Raw genomic sequence first — 19,549 nt, 5'->3', positions numbered from 1 at the left:
TTGCAGTGGTGGAATGTGTTTAGTACATCATGATGCTGTCTGAACATCCTGCAACAACAAAAAACTGACTGATGTTTGTTGAAGCTCCGTTTGGATGCGCGTGTGCGCGCAGGAATGTGATAATTCTAGCTTATTAACATATCGGAAACCATTATCAATATAACAATTTTATTGATGTGGTGTAAGGTGAGGGGATATGACTCATACGTTATTAACACATTTCCAATCCAACGGTAGAACGGTTGCGCTGGGTGAAAATGCATGATAGGGACGCGCCAGCTGTTTAGTAGAGCGCGAGGCCGTGCTTCCCGGGCTACTGCCGCCCTGCTTTTGCACGTGCCATAACCACGCCCCTCAACAGCTTGTCTCTGCACGTGAAGGAGAGAAAAGAACACACGTGTTTTGTTTGGCCAGGAGTGTGGATACAAATGCAGCAATGTATAATGCATCCTGTCGCCATGTATTGCAGAGGAGAAACTGGATACAATGCATCTTCATATAAAACCTAAGTAAGTATATTTTTTCTTGAGCGAGTGGTCCGGGTCGGACCATTAGGCGGGTGGCCACCTATCATCCCCCTCATTCCTAATTGGCATATGTCACTCCTCACCTGTCCAACTGATAGCTAATGTGTGGTGAGAGTTCTGGCACAAAAATGGTCCCAGTGCATCACTGAGGTGGGTGCTACACATTGATGTTGGGTGAGGTGAGTTTCACCCTACGATGTATAGCGCTTTGAGTACCTCAGTTGGTAGAAAAGTGCTATATAAACCCAATCAATTGTTATTCATTATTATTATATGATCACATATGTCTCTATGAGTGGGAATACTTGGGAACAGATGTACAACATTAAAATCACTTGGAGCTGATTTCCTGGTGTTTTTATCTCCAACAATGAAAACAAAACATTTCTTTAATTATTTTCTCAGAAAACTTGGGGGGCCAAATAAAACCGCCGCCGTTTAGGGAAGCCTGGCCTACGATTTGATATAGCCTGGTAGTTGATATTAATGTCGCGAATCATCCGCCCTCGTCTCCTCCAGTTCCCAGGGTCAGTGAATGGCCATAGTCATACAGTTCTAGATCTATCTGGTTTAGCTAAATGTAGCAACAATAGGAGTCAGGAGACACAATGTTGACATTCTGCACGCAATGTACAGTTATTTCCGTACGAAGGATTGAAACGGAGTGTTCCTTCAGCCAATGAGCTCTCGGTGTGTTCTACTGCTTCTGTTGACTCAAGGCTCACCAGCGAATTTTCTATGTCAGCTACTTAAAAAGTCCATCTATCTACCTACCTCATCCCCATACTGTATTTATTTATTTATCTTGCTCCTTTGCACCCCAGTATCTCTACTTGCACATTCATCTTCTGCAGATCTACCATTCCAGTGTTTAATTGCTATATTATAATTACTTCGCCACCATGCCTATTTATTGCCTTAACTTACCTCATTTGCACTCACTGTATATAGACTTTTTGTTATATTTTTTTCTACTGTATTATTGACTATGTTTTGTTTATTCCATGTGTAACTCTGTTGTTGTATGTGTCGAATTGCTATGCTTTATCTTGGCCAGGTCGCAGTTGCAAATGAGAACTTGTTCTCAACTAGCCTTCCTGGTTAAATAAAGGTGAAATAAAAAAATATTTAAAAAAAATATTAAAAGATACATTTGTGACCAATCCGCACCGAGTATTTTCTGAAGAGGCGTATAGCTCATGAATAAGGAAACAGGGCTGGCAGTAGGCTTCGACCGACAGGATCTGTGGTGTTTGTTATGACAACGTTTTAATTTGTGAAACAGGTTTCAAAGCAACAGACTGAAACACTGATTTGACTTAATTTATCCACGGATATTGCTAACAGTGCCTGGGAAACTACACTCAAGGCGCCTCTGCAGCCTAGGTCGAATCCACAGAAATCGTTTCCTATTGTTTTGAAGAAGATTATGGACATTCCCCCACCTAATATTCTCGAAGGCGACGATGGTAAGACTAGCCTACTGGTTTCGTTTTGGATGAATGGAGAGATCCTTTCCAATGTACACATTTTTTTTATGTGAACTGCATAGATCTGATGTGATCGTTGACTTCGCGGACATGTTGTCTGGTGTATGGAGACGTAGTAGTGCTTCTAATGAACGTTTGTGTAACCTCAAACAACTGGATACATTTGTTTTTTAATCAGCTATGTTTGATAATTATATATAACTAGTACAATAGTTGTTCAAATGTGTCAAGTATAGAGCAGTACTGGGGAAGGAAAACCTTTGTACATTCTGAGTGCTGTGCCAGTTTCCCCTGAGGCAGTGAACTGAGTGAGGGAGGAAAAAAGAACATAAAGTTCTCACACCTCCCTGCTTGTCCTAGAGCACTGCAGTCAAACCATTTTCACATACAATATGAGTACATCATTTTCTTGCATTTCAAGGGCAATTAATATTTTTTTTCATGTTCGTTTTTGTGTTTAGGGGCTGTGTTGACAAGTCCAGATTTCCCTTACCCATTTTTTTATGGGTTGATGCACCCCCCCTTTCTTTTACCTCATTCTGTCATTTCACCACTTTTTTCCCCTACTTCTTTTCATGACATCGGACTTCTATCTTCCTTTATTTACCATCCTGTTTGTGTTCACATGGCCGTGCAACCGTCACCCATTATGTTCTTCACGGTTATCTCCACAGAAATAGAGAAGAAGAAGTTGTGCTCTGCCGATAATGGCGAGGCCGGTGTTGGAGGGGCCAGTGGTGGGACTGGAGGTACAGGCATTGGAGGGGTGTCCGCCTCCCTTACCCCTGCCATCTGGGAGAAGACCATCCCCTATGACGGGGAGACCTTCCACTTGGAGTACATGGACCTGGATGAGTTCCTGCAGGAGAATGGCATCCCAGTCACCCTAGAGGAGGAGCTGCAGAAGAGCCTGGCCCAGGAGGAAACCAAGGGGACAAGACCCCCTTTCACCATCTCTAACACAGAGACCGTCACACTCACCTTAGAGCCAGCTGAACAAGAGAAGGAAGAAGAAGATGGGGCCGATGAAGATTCTGTGTTAGAAGTAGCGGAGGTTGAAGTGTCTAAAAATAAAAAAGGTACATTTTTGGGGCCCATTGTTAAAAGCCCAGACGCGGTACCACTGTAACAAATTCTACCTTTGAACTCAACATGCACATATACTGACACTGTAATAGACGCTTGCAACATGCTGACCCTAGATACTCCCATATTGTATTCAAATGTCAAATAGACTTACCCGACGCACTCGACACCTTGCCTCCAGCACAAATATGGACACACGTACATGTGAAACCTGAGCTCTACAGCATTAGCAAATGGCAGTATTGATATAGGGCTGACCTTAGTATGTCTTAAGGAAAAAATATAGCAAACAGTTGTGAATTTTCAATTAACTATAGTCTTCAAGATTATAAAAACATAACAGACACCAAAATATATAAAAATATACTCCTCATTGAACTCACTTTGTCTCCCTCTAGAGGGGAAGTCTGCAGACCGACTCACACCCACTCCCATCGACCCGGAGGACATTGAGGTGGACATCAACTTCCAGCCGGACCCCACAGACCTGGTGCTGTCCAGCGTGCCTGGGGGTGAGCTGTTCAACCCACGCAAACACAAGTTCTCTGACGAGGACCTCAAACCACAGCCCATGATCAAGAAGGCCAAAAAGGTCTTTGTGCCCACTGAGCAGAAGGTAAGATGACCGGTGAATATTTGTTTCAGGGAGGTGATGAATGATGGAACTGGTTGTTCTGTAGTAGGATAATGAGAATGTAGCCACTGCAATTGGGTACCAAATAATCATTGGTTGATGAAGATTGTAGTATCACTGTTACACCAGCAAAATTAATGAGCGAGTAGTAAGCCATGAAATAAGGGGGCTTGTCTGGGATTAGGGATGTTTCCACAACACTGATTCTATTATTTTGTATTACAATCCTCCGTCTCCCACAGGACGATAAATACTGGTCGAGGAGGAAGAAGAACAACGTTGCAGCCAAACGTTCACGTGACGCCCGGCGGCTGAAGGAGAACCAGATCACAGTGCGCGCTTCGTTTCTGGAGAGGGAAAATGCGGCGTTGCGGCTACAAGTGGCTGAGTTGCGAAAGGACTGTGGTCGCTGCAAGAACATCATGTCCCGATATGAAGCCAAATACGGACCATTGTAAGGGACAAACTTTATCTTTCAAGAAAAGAACCGAAAAAGAAAAACGCCCCCCAAAACGCCGACACAAAGAGAATCTGAATTGCACTGCTTTCATGGTGAACACCGGTCACTGCGTCAAGTTCTAGATCCTTTCCAACACGACAGTGGAGGCATGGATACACACTGTCAGTGAGCCAGGCAGCAACATGGCGAGAGGTGGACACGAAGGGTTGTGGAGAGCGACTGGCTCCTACACATACAGGGACTCAATTACTGCTAGTCAGGTCTTATCACTGAGTCAGAGACAGCTGCTGGAGAAGTTACACACACATTTATACAGCGTATTAACGGGTTGTTTTGTGGACCAAAGCATGAACATCATCAGTGATCAGTAGTCAATAATGAGAGTTGTCCCCCTGCCCTCCTCTTACCACTGTTTGCAGTAACTGACTGTCTCTCTCCTCTGTTTCAAGTACTCATACAGAGGCTCTGAAGAAGGACACGTGAACTCTTTATTTATTCATAATGAGGTAGGGGAGAAAACGATGAATAACAGAAAGGACAGATTGAGGGCTGCACCGCCGTGATCGTACACAGAGGAAATAATTGATATTGGTCAGAGAAAGGGCGAGATGGTGGTGTTGTCCGGTCACAGCTCTTCTATGTCTCTTTGCTTGTACCACACTGAGGTGTGTGTGTGTAGAGAACTATGTAGTCTTCTCCCTGCACCACATAGATTGTGTTACCCCTGTTTTGCACTCAACCCTTCCAAAGCAACACCTTGTGGGTGAAGATTAGATATAGGGGTGGGCGGGAACTTTTTTCCTATTACGACATGACCCACACATGCTTCTAATATCTTTCCCCAAAAAACAGTATTTTTTTGAGGGGGGAAGAGGAGTTTTAAAAAGTAGTATGGCAAGGACTGTCTTTTCTCAGTATGTTTATTGCTCATAGGTCAGGCATTAATAAGGGCCCTCACTGGTGTAGGGGTATTTACTATGTTTGTTGGTTTATTTCATTGCACACTGCAAGTAGAGGGCACTATCTATTTGTGCTTCCTGTAGTTTGTCTGGGATTGAGTCAGTTATTCTGTCAATACCTTTTTTTTTGTTTTTTTTTCATCTTAATTTACTGCCATTCCTTATGTTTGTTGAATAGCTATTATGTACAATGCTGTATTTTAACAATGCATCTATTGATTGATGTGCAACAATCTGTCAGATTTTATATTTCTTTAGAGGAAAGAAAACAATAACCCAGTGACTAAGCAGGGATCTCAATGGACAAACTGTGGTTTTAGAATTATTATTTTTTTAAACAGGTTTTCAACCAGAATTTTACAGAAATATATTTTTTTTCTAAAGACAATCTCCTATTTACCTCATCCAACACTTCCATTGTTTAATACTCCTATCTTATTGGATACCAATAATTTTGAAGGGTTGGGGTGCCTACGACAATGTTGACAGGAATTGTGAGCACAAGAAAGGTGGTTTTGGTTAAGTTTGATTAAAAAATGATAGGTCAAGGCACAGAGTCGATGCAGAGTTCTGTTTGTCAAAGTGACCGTGCCTCAATTGTTGCAAATACTACATAGCAGACTGTTAAGTAAAGGGACTCAATCTCTTAAGTGTCTGATGAATTTGTGTTCCTGTGCCGATCTTCATTATTATGCATATTAGAATCATACATGTGGCAATAATATTAATTTGACTCTGCTTTGTTTCTATAAAATAACTATTATAGACAAAATGTTGAAATGGTGCAAATTCATGTGTGCTTCCAATTACGTTTCCCAGTAATCCTGCTGCACGAAAATGTGTTAATGGTGTAGTGTTTGTATGTTTTACACTAAGTGTATGTACTTATGTCTGTAAATTAAAGGATCAAAACAAATATTTACTGAATTTGCTTCAATGGAAGGCATTGCATTGCGCTGACATTCTTATGTTATATGCTTAGGCATATAGTTGTTTTAACAGTGATTTTAAGCTTGGTGCAGAATCTTGTCAGATTGATAGACCAACATTTAGGTATGATAGTCAGTTTGTATGTAGAAATTAAACTCCAAGTTGTCCCAAACTATGTTCATTTTCTTTGTAGAAATAACTCTTCAATCTACATGACAAAGCAAAAACTGATTTTTAGAAATGTTTGCACATGTATAAAAAAATGTAATAACTATTCAGACCCTTTACTTAGTACTTTGTTGAAGCACCTTTGGCAGTAATCACAGCCTCACGTCTTCTTGGGTGTGACGCTACACACATCTGCATTTGGGGAGTTTCTCCAATTCTTCTCTGCAAATATTCTCAGGTTGGATGGGGGAGCATCACTGCACAGCTATTTTCAGGTCTCTCTAGAGATGTTTGATCAGGTTCAAGTCCAGGCTCTGGCTGGGCCACTCAAGGACATTCTGAGACTTGTCCCTCTGACACTCCTGCGTTGTCTTAAAGGGGGATAACCAGTTGTACAACTGAATGCCTTCAACTGAAATGTGTCTCCCGCATTTAACCCAACCCCTCTGAATCAGAGAGGTGCGGGGGGCTGCCTTAATCCACATCCATGTTTTCGGCGCCTGGGGAACTGCTCAGGGGCAGAACAACATTTTTACATTGTTAGCTCGGGGATTCGATCCAGAAACCTTTCGGTTACTGGCCCAACACTCTAACCACTAGGCTACCTGCCGCCCCATATACAGAGGGTACCGGTACCGAGTCAATGTGCAGGTTAAACGAGGTAATTTGTACATGTAGGTAGGGGTGAAGTGACTATAATAAACAGCGTAGCAGCAGTGTAAAAAACAAATGGAGGGATGGGGTGTGTCAATGTAAATAGTCCGGTGTCCATTTGATTAATTGTTTAGCAGTCTTATGGCTTGGGGGTAGAAGCTGTTAAGGAGCCTGTTGGTCGTAGACTTGGCGCTCAGGTACCGCTTGCTGTGCGGTAGCAGAGAAAACAGTCCATGACTTGGGTGACTGGGGTCTTTGAACATCTTGGCTGTGTGCTTAGGGTCATTGTCCTGTTGGAAGGTGAATCTTCGCCCCACTCTGAGGTCTTGAGTGCTCTGGAGCAGGTTTTCCTCAAGGATCTCTCTGTACTTAGCTCCGTTTATTTTTCCCTCGATCCTGACTAGTCTCTCAGTCCCTGATGCTGAAAAACATCCCCACAGCATGACGCTGCCACCACCATGCTTCACCGTAGGGATGGTGCCAGGTTTCCTCCAGGCGTGATGCTTGGCATTCAGGCCAAAGAGTTCAATCTTGGTTTCATCAGACCAGAGAATCAGATTTCTCATGGTCTGAGAGTCCTTTAGTGCCTTTTGGCAAACTCCAAGCGGGCTGTCATGTGCTTTTTAGTGAGGAGTGGCTTCCATCTGGCCACTCTATGATAAAGGCCTGATTTGTGGAATGCTGCAGAGATGGTTCTCCCATCTCCACAGAGGAACTCTGGAGCTCTGTCAGAGTTCCCATCGGGGACTTGGTCACCTCCCTGATCAACGCCCTTCTTCCCCGATCGCTCAGTTTGGCTGGGCGGCCAGAGTCTTGGTGGTTCCAAATTTCTTCAATTTAAGAATTATGGAGGCCACTGTGTTCTTGGGGACCTGTCTCGGAGCTCTACGGATAATTCCTTCGACCTCATGGCTTGGTTTTTGCTCTGACATGCACTGTCAACTGTGGGACCTTATATAGACACGTGTGTGCCTTTCCAAATCATGTCCAATTCAATTGAATTGATACTGATAATCTATTATTGAGAAGAGAATTGTATTGGATTCACCATTTGTGTACCATGTCTCATAGAGGTCTGAACCAAGAGTTTAATATCAGACCATTTTTTACATGAATATGTCACTTTGATTTGTTTTGCCTTCCAGGTCACCTACTTGGTCATTTTGTAAATATATATTATTTTCTGGAACTAGTACATGTACCCATCTCCTTGTTATTAAATTATTAGAGATAGACAAATTGTTTTTGCACCCACCATGCATCATGTCTGCAATGGTCATGTGAGGTGAAATGTGTATATTTTGGGATATGAGCACTCAGTTTGTTTGTTTGACCTGACGAAGAACCGTTTTGGATGTAAACGTTGTCAGTAAAGCGGTGAATTGGGAGCTTTAACAGTGTGCGGGCCTTCTTGTTCTATACTAGTATTCTTTATTAGCCCAGTACCTATGTTTTTAAGGATGTGCATATGACCACAAACTTTTCAATCAATTGAATTTACCAAAGGTCGACTCCAATCAAGATGTAGAAACATTTCAAGGATGATCAATGGAAACAGGATGCACCTAAGCTCAATTTCGAGACTCATAGCAAAGGGTCAGAACACTTACGTAAATGTGATATTTCAGTTTTTAATTTTAAATACCTTTTCGCTTTGTCATTATTGGGTATCGTGTGTAGACTGATGAGGATTTTTTTTTAAATCAATTTTAGAATAAGGCTGTAACGTAACAAAATGTGGAAAAAGGGAAGGTGTTTGAACACTTTCCGAATGCACTGTATATGCATAAGTATGTGGACACCCCTTAAAATTAGGGGATTCGGCTATTTCAGCCACACCTGTTGCTGACAGGTGTATAAAATCGAGCATGCAGCCATGCAATCTCCATAGAGAAACATTGGCAGTAGAATGGCCTTACCGAAGAGCTCAGTGACTTTCAACGTGGCACCGTAATAGGATGCCACCTTTCCAACAAGTCAGCTCGTCAAATTTCTTCTCTGCTAGAGCTGCCCTGGTCAACTGTAACTGCTGTTATTGTGAAGTGGAAACATCTAGAAGCAACAACGGCTCAGCCGCGAAGTGGTAGGCCGCACAAGCTCACAGAACGGGACCGCAGAGTGCTGAAGCGCGTACAAATCGTCTGTCCTTGGTTGCAACACTCACTACAGAGTTCCAAACTGCCTCTGGAAGCAACGTCAGGAGCTTCATTAAGTAGGTTTCCATGGCCGAGCAGCCACACACAAGACTAAGATCACCATGCGTCGGCTGGAGTGGCGTAAAGCGCCTAGCCATTGGACTCTGGAGCAGGGGAAATGTGTTCTCTGGAGTGATGAATCATGCTTCACCATCTGGCAGTCCGACGGACGTATCTGGATTTGGCGGATGCTAAGAGAACGCTACCTGCCCCAATGCATAGTGCCAATTGTAAAGTTTGGTGGAGGAGGAATAATGGTCTGGGGCTGTTTTTCATGGTTCGGGCTAGGCCCCTTAGTTCCAGTGAAGGGAAATCTTAATGCTACAGCATACAATGACATTCTAGACGATTCTGTGCTTCCAACTTTTCGGCAACAGTTTGGGGAAGGCCCTTTCCTGTTTCAGCATGACAATGTCCCTGCACACAAAGCGAAGTCCATACAGAAATGGTTTGTCGAGATCGGTGTGGAAGAACTTGACTGGCCTGCACAGAGCCCTGACCTCAACTCCATCGAACACCTTTGAGATGAATTGGAACGCAAGCCAGGCCTAATCGCCCAACATCAGTGCCGACCTCACTAATGCTCTTGTGGCTGAATGGAAGCAAGTCCCCGCAGCAATGTTCCAACATCTAGTGGAAAGCCTTTCCAGAAGAGTGGAGGCTGTTATAGCAGCAAAGGGGGGACCAACTCCATATTAATGCCTATGATTTTGGAATGAGATGATTGATGAGCCGGTGTCCACATACTTTTGGTCATGTAGTGTACTTCCTATTTTTAGCGCCACCTTTACTGTTGTAGCGTTTGACCTTGGGCAGTCACAAGGTTACAAATGATTACTTTTATTTTAGTTTGAAACATCTTGTAAAATACTAAATATTTATTTTGAAATTAATTGGACGTTAGCATTTTGTGATGTCAGATGTTTGTTTTTGGTTCCTTATGTTACATTTGTTTCAGGATAATGAAGTATTCTCAATGAGGTGGTGGGGACTGAATTATTCCTTTTTACATGGTTCATGAATACAATTACAGTTACTTCCTACCAGATCTGCATAGAAAACCGTTATAAAATATACCAACTCCAGGCTGAAACAGCCCTTCACAATACAAACAACCAAGGTCATCCTAAAAGAATAGCCTCTTTGTATGTAGAAAACAGTCAGAAAATGATAACTGTCTCTTTTAACAACAATAACACTCCCGATAGGAGCAACATTACTTTGAGGACATTTCAAACTTTGCCTGCCAAGTGCATTTTTTTCCTTCTCTTTGAAATTAAGATGCATTTCCTGTTGTGTTTTTTAATCTGTATGTACCCATGTATGGGATACGTATCAATCATATTTATGAAGTGGAATTCAATGAAAGGTGAGCCTTTGCCTTGACCTTGCCTGAACAATCGACAAACAGCAGTGATTTTGACCAACGCTGACAGGATGCACATTGTGATGCTGGGAGACAAACAGGGAGCAGATCACTCTTCTTGCCTCATGCACACACACACATGCGCTGTCTGTCTATCACACACGCACATAGACACACAAAAACAGATTTGAGGTCCTCTGTTTCTGCTCTGCCTATCCCCCTACCTCATCTACATTAGTATTCCAACGGCGTATGAGATGTTACGTAACGATCACATCCACACAGGGGAGCAGTGTTGCATAAACACAGCCTCAAAGACAAGGGGGAATAGAGGAGAGGGTTGAGGGATGAGTGGGGAAATGCGATGGGATAGAGAGCAGAAAGGTTAAGGGGGAAAAATAGGGATTTGGTGAGAGAACAGAGCGGCGATAAAGGGAAGATGAGAGGGTGATGGAGGACGGGAATGAGATGTGGTGAGTGGGCGGTGAGGAGATAAAGGGAGCCAAGGAGTAGCTGACCAAGCATGTTTATGCCAAACATCAACACGCCATAGGAGAGCAGAGCCCAGTGGAGTCAACAGGGAGTCATGCAAACATCTGACAGATATACTAACACAGTCAAAATAATGCACCGGCCATATTTCGAGGTGATGAAATTAGATAATATTTGTCGGGGGTCTAAGTAGAAGAGTTTGTGAGAGGAGATATGAGATGTTCATATCTGGGTTGAATTATTAAGCAGACTTCAATTTGTTTACATCAATATTAGAATGTATTGCAATGCTATGAAATACATGTTTATTTTCTACAACCTTGCGAGGGCTTTTTATACCGCAGGGGAACATAAATACTAGAGTTCATGATCACAAATAGGCCATCAAACACTATTCTAAATCATTTTGTAATAATTATTTTGCCAGGATTGGTCACATTTGATTAACTGAAACAGACAAAAATGACAAGAATTGTATTATTTCCGTGCTTATTTTTGCAATTGTTTTATTACAAACTTAAAAAAAGAATCTGATACAATAAGAAAGTGCAGTAGTAAGTCCCCATTCCCATGGGGGAGCACAGAAAACAGGTCATTGCATTTCAGTAGTGAAAGGTTCATATACATCTACAGGGTGTACAGATCAGATACAAAATAGGAAAATGATAACAAAATACAGGCAAAAAAGAAAGTACTATATTAATATATCTTACTTTTTCAATGATATCCAGTTATTCTTAAATGTTAAATAGAAAATACTTCTTTATTACAACAAAATAGTCCAAAGTGCTAAATACAATACACACGTAGATAGATAAGCAAAAGACAGAATACAAAACTCTGTTTTCCCTCACTTTGATTCAATCCTGGTGGTAGAAAAGCCTGCTTTTAGTGTGGATTTATAAACCCAGTATTTTTAATTGCATGGAGGATAGTGTAATCTGTTATTTTCAAAAACGCAAGACATATACCAACAGCCAACCACTATACCGCAACAAAACACTGTTCATCCTGTGACCAAAAAGCCAATGTGAAACAATATCTATAGTCTTCCTATAATCATCAGAACTTCAAGTAGAGCAGCTCCCATCCCTCAAACGTCACAGTCCTCTGGCCTTCTCATTGGCAGGCGGTCAGTGACCGCAACATGGCCTCCAAGCCACCAAGCAAACCTCCAGACCCGCTTTGCAGGCACAGGGAATTAAATACAGCACACATCCGATTACCAAGAGTAATCTGACCATTATTTAAGCAATGAGGGAAGGCCGCACTTTGGGATGCTTGTAGGGATTTTGGAAACCACTGAATCAACAAGAATGAAGAAAAAAAAAGCTCTATCCATCACTAGGCTGTCCACCACCAGGATTGACCAGTCACTGGTCATAATCACAGCACATTCAATGACTATCCTCCTCCTAAACCTGCTTGAAACACTTGATGAAATGTATTGGAATATTTGTGGTTGAAAAGGGCTAAGACCCCCCCCCCCCCCACAATTGTGGTCTAAAATATGGCGTTAGTTACACATTGCACTGGACCAGGGTCAGTGTGAGTAAAGACAGTCTAAGTTATGGCTATAGTAGCGGGAGCATGGGAATGTTACCACATGGATGCGAGGTGAATACTCATCAAGAATTAGACCGCAGGAACGGGGGTTTTGCTTTCCCTCAGTCTTTGTGCGAGAATGAAATTGGCAGCCAATTCAGTCACAGCAGGACTGTTCAGGCACACAAATAAGGTTAGTGGTATAAAGCAAAGATGAATGGCACTGGACAATATGTAGATGGAATATGAATGAATAAGGGACAAAATTTGTAAGATACAAGCACTACTAAGGGGATTTGGTTTAAATGTGGAGTTTTTGGTTTAAGTGTACAAACTATGAAGGAACAGATATCTTACACAAGTTATCAGACTGCCCTTAGAAACACAGACTGAGAATGATGTTGTCAGACTATCCACCCATTGTAAACATTCATCTCTGAAGCTCTTCAAAAACCCAATTTAACAAATTACATTTACCCGTCTTTTATTGGACAAATTATGTACAAGGTACAATCCACATTCAATACTTTATACATCTTTATTTTTATTCCCAACTTGCATATATATTTAGTTATTTTTGTAAGAATAACTTCAGCACATAACTAAACAAAGGAAACCTGAACATAAGAAATATATACATATTCCTACTGTTATAACATCCCTCTCAACTTTGCAAAAGTACTTCATTACTTTTGAAAAAAACATAGGAAAAATATAGAAAATTTAAAATAAATTACAAATGTAAAAATGACCCCTTCCCTCACTAGCATTACATTTCTAAAGAGATCCGCCCCTCCCAACCCCTGGACGTAAAGAAAAATAAACAGTTTGAATGACACGCATATGACCGACTATCACAGCAATTACCAGTGTGAGCACAAGTTAAGGGTACTTATGTTAGCTTATACACAGATGTTTACGGGCACAATCTAGAAAACATTCAGATGATGGCTAGGGACACTCCCCCTTCCATCCAAATCTCATTGGAACAGAACCAACATTTCTTAGCAGATGCAGCTGTAACATAATGGGGGGGGGGTCACATGGCATCTATAGCCCAATAATATGAAGTGCTGGATGGCTCAAAAGGAAAGATAGGGTTAGGAGGCTGCCTGAACCCTGGTGACAATTACTGCCCCCTCTATTACCTATATGGAGACAGGGTATCATCACCATCAATATGAGAATGATCTGACATGGCATCATAAAGTGACAAAAACACAGGTTTAGTTAACATTCATAGTCCTGGAAATTGAAAAGGAAAACATCTCATTATATGATGCTGGTCTCCCACTGGAGCAGCAACTGGAACAGAGATAATTAAGGGATTAAAGAGCAGGGGACCTAGCGTGAACCTTTGGCTGCAACGCAGAAACGTGCTCCGGGTTTTAAAGTGTCAGTCTAAAACCATTGCACCCAAGATGCCAAAAGGTGTTAAAACGTCATCGATGCCCCTGCCTTGCCATCCATTTTCCCTCTCCTTACTCCCTCCCCATCCGCTTTTCCCTGCAGAGTAAGACCTCTCCTTCATAGTCAAAGTCGCGCTAAGCCATTCATCACAATCCCCATTGCTTAGCAGCATCCTATTCTCCTCCAACAATGCCCGTTCACCTTCACACACTGCTGACAAATTCTATGTGCCTGTGTGAATGTGTGTGTGTGGGAGATTAGTAGTCGTTATATCCAAAGATCAACTTGCCTCACGTTCACCAAAGGTCGCTGACCTCCCTGGCAGTAATTCTTCCTGTCATGACAGATCCATTTCCTCATACCCTGCACATTAAACCCTCCCGATTCCCAAGACACTACACAGGCTCCCTTTCTTAGCATGTCCATGAACACATTTCAGAACTGATGAATGGCAAATACTGATACCTCACGCCAAACCAATTCAGACATGGTATGTGATATGTTTCAAGGCTCTAGTAACAGGCCCACTATATTCACAAGACCATAAGCCACAGAAGAGCACATTTAACACTTGTTAGCATGAATAAGACCTCACCAAACCCACACAAACCACTCTGTGCATTTTTGGTAACTAAGGCCGAGCAGATTGCAAAGCGCTAAGCTTTCCAAAGCCATCTTACAGGACATTGGTCCTTTTTCACAGCGTGACAGTGAAGTGCAAAATATAACTATCATACTGCTGTCAATAGACCGAAGCTGAAGGGCATTTTACTCTGCTGAACATTCAATGAAAATGTCTGTGCAATAGGAGGCTGGTTACTCCTCTGGTTAGAGAAACTGAAATCAAAATCCACAACAACAAAACTGAACATTAATGATATGGAAATAATCATATTGAAATACATAGTGGAGGTTGTAGTAATAAAACTAATTCTACGATGTTGTATCAGTAAGAACAATTTTCCCAAAAAATACTTGAGCATTACTGCCCTACTGCTGCAACAGAAATACTCATAAGAAAGGCTTAGTTGGCCAGCACCACCGGCTGGAAGGCTTGGCTGGGATATTGCAGGTTATACCCACCAATACCCTCTACAAATGAGGGCTTCTCCATGTAAGAAATCCCACCGCTACCACCAATGACACCAACAGCTGGACCAGGTGGGGGGCTGGAGAATGGGTCAAAGGAGGGGTGGGAGTGGGTGGGGTGAGGGTGCTGGAAGGGGCTTGAGTGTGGAAGTATGAGCGGAGCATCGTTGTCAAAGTATAGGGGCCCTGGGGATGCCGGGTAAACAAACTCTTTGGCATTGGGGGAGAGCTGGCTGGGGATCTGAGCCCCCAGGGAGTGCAGGGAGACTGAGAGGGGCTTGTGCTTCAGCAGCCCTGGGGGAGAGATGTTGGTGGGGGAATGAGAAAGGATCCTCTGTGGCGGGGGCACACCTACACCCGAGCCGCCAGCCGATCCAGAACCGCCACACTTCTTCATCTTGGTGGAGCCAAATTTTGTGGCGGCGAAACTGGCCGTGGTGAAGGTGATGGGCTGCAGCGGTGGACGGGTGCTGGGCAGGGCAGCCGTTGGCTGCTGAGAGGGGAGATAAGGGAGTCCCCCACTTGGAGGGGAAGGTGTGGATGTGTTAGAGGAGTGGGCCGTTGGGTTCGTGGGTGTGGTGGAGCTGGGATAGCTGAAAATCACTGGGCAGGATGAGGCCGAGAGGGGTGTGGGTGAGCTGGAGAGGGAAGGAAGCAGAACTGGAGATATCTGAGCTCCAATTGGAACAAACACCTGGGCCTCAGGGTTGAACCCTAAGCTCTTTGCCTCCATGTCCCCTTTACTCACTCCACTTACTACTTCCACCATTTCGCCTTCCCCACCTAAGCCAGATGGATCCTCCAAGTACAGAACCTTAACGGCTCCCTTCTCCCCGATTTGGTAGGACACCTCATAGGGGTCGATCCACACACTCAGCTCAGGGGGGACATTGGCACGCACTTCCTCTGTGTCCAGTCCACTTCTCCTGGCAGCTAGCTCCACCACTGGGTCCCTGGGGGCCCCTAGGTGCAGGCAGCGGAAGGCAGAGCCCCGCAGAGGAGCTTCAGGGTACCAGTGGCCTTCATAGTGCGACAACAGTATCTGCTCCAACTCCTCCCCGAAGAGGTCAGCACGACGACGAGGAAGTTTGTTGTACAGGTAGGACACAATGAAATTCAGAGCTACCTTTACCTCTAGGTGCATGACTGTACCTGGCCAATGCAGTCTGGATAGCCAAGTATTCAAATCAAGCCCAAAATGAGACAATACTGGAACAGTTATCTCTGGCTTGTAGAAGTCTGATGTTTTCTTCACTACATGTACTGCAGGTAAGTTGAAATCTGGAAGAATCTTAAAACCTCTTCCTGGGTGATCAACATGGACAGACTTGGTGGACAGACTTGGTGGCCAGGAGGACAAAAGCGAGTCCAACCAGTTGTTTTCAGTTGACAGGTAACAAGACTTGCCAGGTAACGAGATGAGGAGTCCAACTGGTGGAAAAATAAAGACATGGTGTTAGTTCTAGTAAGGTAAAAGGCAGACCATATAGGTTGAACAGAAGGGATAATGAGAGAGTAAATCGGTTAGCCAGCCAATGTGGAGGGGGTGTAACAGATGCAGTGATTGAGGCAGAAAGCCATGATAATCTGCTTCTGCCAGATGCTTCACTACTCAGGATTACACAATTAGAGAAAATGTGTAGTTGCGTGAGTAGGCTGTGGGTGTACAGTTCACACGTAGGCATGTTTTGCATACTGTAAATGGCACGGTACTGGCTACAGTGCATAAAGGACACCATTTCCCACCATGCAGCACTATTAACGTCATCACAACACGTGCAATACATAGTCCACCTACGCACCATAAACGTTGTCCAGCAGCCAGGATTACACAGCAAGCTAAATTTAACAACTGTATACTTGATCTACAAGAACATGGTTATAATGTATGCATCAAGGACGATGAATGTTATATTGTGAATCAGATTAGGTTGAGCAACAACAACATAATTATTGATATGAGATACAGCTACTCTGTTTGCAGGCAAAACATTGCATCGATGGCTAGAAGATGGGCAAGTACAAGATACAATACACAACCTGACTTCGCTTGTTATTTAAGATAGTGTTTTACTTGTGTTAAATCTATGAAGAAACTCATTTGAAGAGGTGTGAAACCATTCAATAGGAGATGTTTGGCATATAGCAAACAAACTTTCACCTTTGACTACATTTAAACCAATGATAATAAAGTTAACAGTACATCTTCTAAAAGCATTAACCACCATCGTCCTTTCCAATACGATTCAATGTCATCCCTTCTTTCATCCGGACTTCATGTACTGTACACAGTAAAACCTGTCATGTATCAAAATGGATCCTAGTTGTTAATTTTGACAATTGACCTATGATGCATATACTGTATTAGTTAATGCAGCATTACTCAACCATGAACATGTGTGTTTGTCATAGTTGTGTCCTACTACTAAGCAGACTGCACAAGCCAACAGTAGGTTACATGACCTAATCTGATAGTTGACATGTTGCTTACATTTTACATTTTAGTCATTTAGCAGACGCTCTTATCCAGAGCGACTTACAGTAGTGAATGCATAATTTTTTTTCCTTCCGTTTACAGTGCATCATCACCACCATAAAGCACACATCTGTCCACACATTGTAATAATGTAGCAAGCTTATTCAAGTGAATACTATACCTGTATACAGTAACAGAACATATTTCCCTAAATAATTTATGGGCGGGTAGCCTATTAATAAAGAATAGATTAAAGAGAAAAAGTAGCAACCCTGGATGTTGATAAGGGGTGTGAAAACAATGTCTACAATATGTAGGATAACTTCGTTAACTCAAGCAAAACAATAGGCTACATACAGTAAAGCAATAGAGTGATGGTGTGCAAATGACAGAGTAGCCTATATGGCTTTGAGTGCCGTGGTGAAGCCTATCCCAAAGGTCCAATACCTACTTCTCTACATGGCAATTCCACCTTTCACCAATAAGGACACATATGATACTATTATTCTAACAAACTGGAAGACCTTACAAATTGGCACTGTAAATAAATTATAAGGAGACTAATAAAGTGGTGAATGTTGCAGTCTCATGTCATTATGTCGACCGATGAGCAGGACTACAACAGCTCAATAATAAATTGGTCCTGCCCGAATACAGGAAGAAATGATTAGCAGTATATGAGAATAATAAATACAACTCGACTCTCTGATACGGGTTTGAGTGGTTCTGTCTAAAAATAAAAATAAACAGAATCTAAAATGGATGACAGAACCAATTACAGAGTCCGATTCTCAAAAGGCAGGGCATCTTTGGAGAGTCCTAAAGCCTCTTTGATTAAATAATGATGCACTATCTAGCCAAATGTATGGTTATGGCAGCTACATAAAAATGTATGTCAATGCCATACATGTTTATATGCGGACGCGGTGTATACTTACTAATGCAGCTTGTGTTCAGTTCCTGCGCTTTTAATTCCCGTATTTTACATTGCACGTGAAGGTGATGTGGCTTTTCAAAGTAGTTGTTTAGAGGCAGATATAATGTGGTGTGTTAAATGGGTATTGAAATGTACTCTCTTCATACGGTCTCCATTTCCACAACAGACAGACAGGTTGACTAAAACTGCCCGAGAAAACTTTACTGTTCAACAACCTTGCGCATTTATACAGGACCATTTCGCCTACACCCCCTATTTTGTGACGTTGGTCTGAATACGGACTACTTTCTTGATACTATTGTAATGTATACTATCAAATAAACTCATACACACCTTGGAGAGAATAGTCGACCCTCAGTAATAAGCCTATAGTTTCAAAATAAGTAAATCATATGAAATAGGCTACGGGTTATTGAGGATTGTAAATGCTGGTAGATATGATTGAACAACGATGGTAAATTAAAAAAAATGCATTTTCTTTATTTTTCCCCAACTATGAGCCACACAATTACATCCATGGTTCTGCAAAACCGGAAAGCGAAATCCTAGTTTAGTTGGCGAACGGATATTTGTAACTCCAAGTAAGTACTGTGCCATTGCTAAAAATATAAGCGGTGATAGCAACAGACTCCCTATTGGCTTAGAAGGGGGAGGACCCGTATTTTATTGGGCTGCAAGGGTGTCCAGTCAGCAAGTAAGTGATATGACGGTTTGCAGGAGTTGTGGGTAATGTCGTTCCAACCATATAGCGTAAAGAAAGACAAGTTATTTACAATATTTGCTTGAACTTCCCGCTGAGACTTGTTTTGGGAAATCATTCTGCAGGTGAAATTACATAAGTCTGTAAAGTTACCATGTAAGATTGGCATGGTTTCTACTTTTGTCTACTTTCTCCCCCAGAGAGAACCCTACTTTTCAAACATTAAGAATTAAGAATTGTTTTCTAACTGTTGATCTAATTTTTTATGTATTTAAATTTTATTTTGTATGCTATATTTTTGAATATGCAACAACAATCTATTGCCACATTTCACATAAGGAGAGTGATTAAAAAGGAAAATATTTGGACACATCATTGGTCCAGGACCAGGCCAGGTACTGGAAGAAATATACTGAGTAAGGAGTGTTCTT

The 19,549-nt window shown here is 42.4% G+C and overlaps 2 protein-coding genes across 2 annotated transcripts; one reads left to right on the top strand and one right to left on the bottom strand.

Moving 5' to 3' along the window:
• The first annotated feature begins 1,731 nt into the window (after nucleotides 1-1,731).
• Nucleotides 1,732-6,072, top strand: LOC106607162 (thyrotroph embryonic factor). Its single transcript, XM_082976549.1, has 4 exons — nucleotides 1,732-1,996; nucleotides 2,692-3,096; nucleotides 3,502-3,719; nucleotides 3,980-6,072. The coding sequence occupies exons 1-4, from the start codon at nucleotides 1,957-1,959 to the stop codon at nucleotides 4,193-4,195; spliced, it is 879 nt and encodes a 292-aa protein (XP_082832675.1). The 5' UTR covers nucleotides 1,732-1,956; the 3' UTR covers nucleotides 4,196-6,072.
• A 5,378-nt stretch (nucleotides 6,073-11,450) lies between these two features.
• LOC106607161 (protein Tob2) lies at nucleotides 11,451-18,661 on the bottom strand. Its single transcript, XM_014203801.3, has 2 exons — nucleotides 18,420-18,661; nucleotides 11,451-16,436 (listed from the first exon to the last, which is right to left on the bottom strand). Exon 2 carries the CDS (start codon nucleotides 16,147-16,149, stop codon nucleotides 14,941-14,943), a length of 1,209 nt encoding a protein of 402 aa, XP_014059276.1. The 5' UTR covers nucleotides 16,150-16,436; nucleotides 18,420-18,661; the 3' UTR covers nucleotides 11,451-14,940.
• Between the last annotated feature and the right edge of the window lie 888 nt (nucleotides 18,662-19,549).

The sequence above is a fragment of the Salmo salar genome, chromosome 06 (genome assembly GCF_965601325.2).
Source record: "Salmo salar chromosome 06, fSalSal1, whole genome shotgun sequence".
Taxonomy (NCBI): Eukaryota; Metazoa; Chordata; class Actinopteri; order Salmoniformes; family Salmonidae; genus Salmo; species Salmo salar.
Note: the sequence above shows the minus strand (reverse complement) of the source record. Positions and strands in the feature narration are given on the sequence as shown.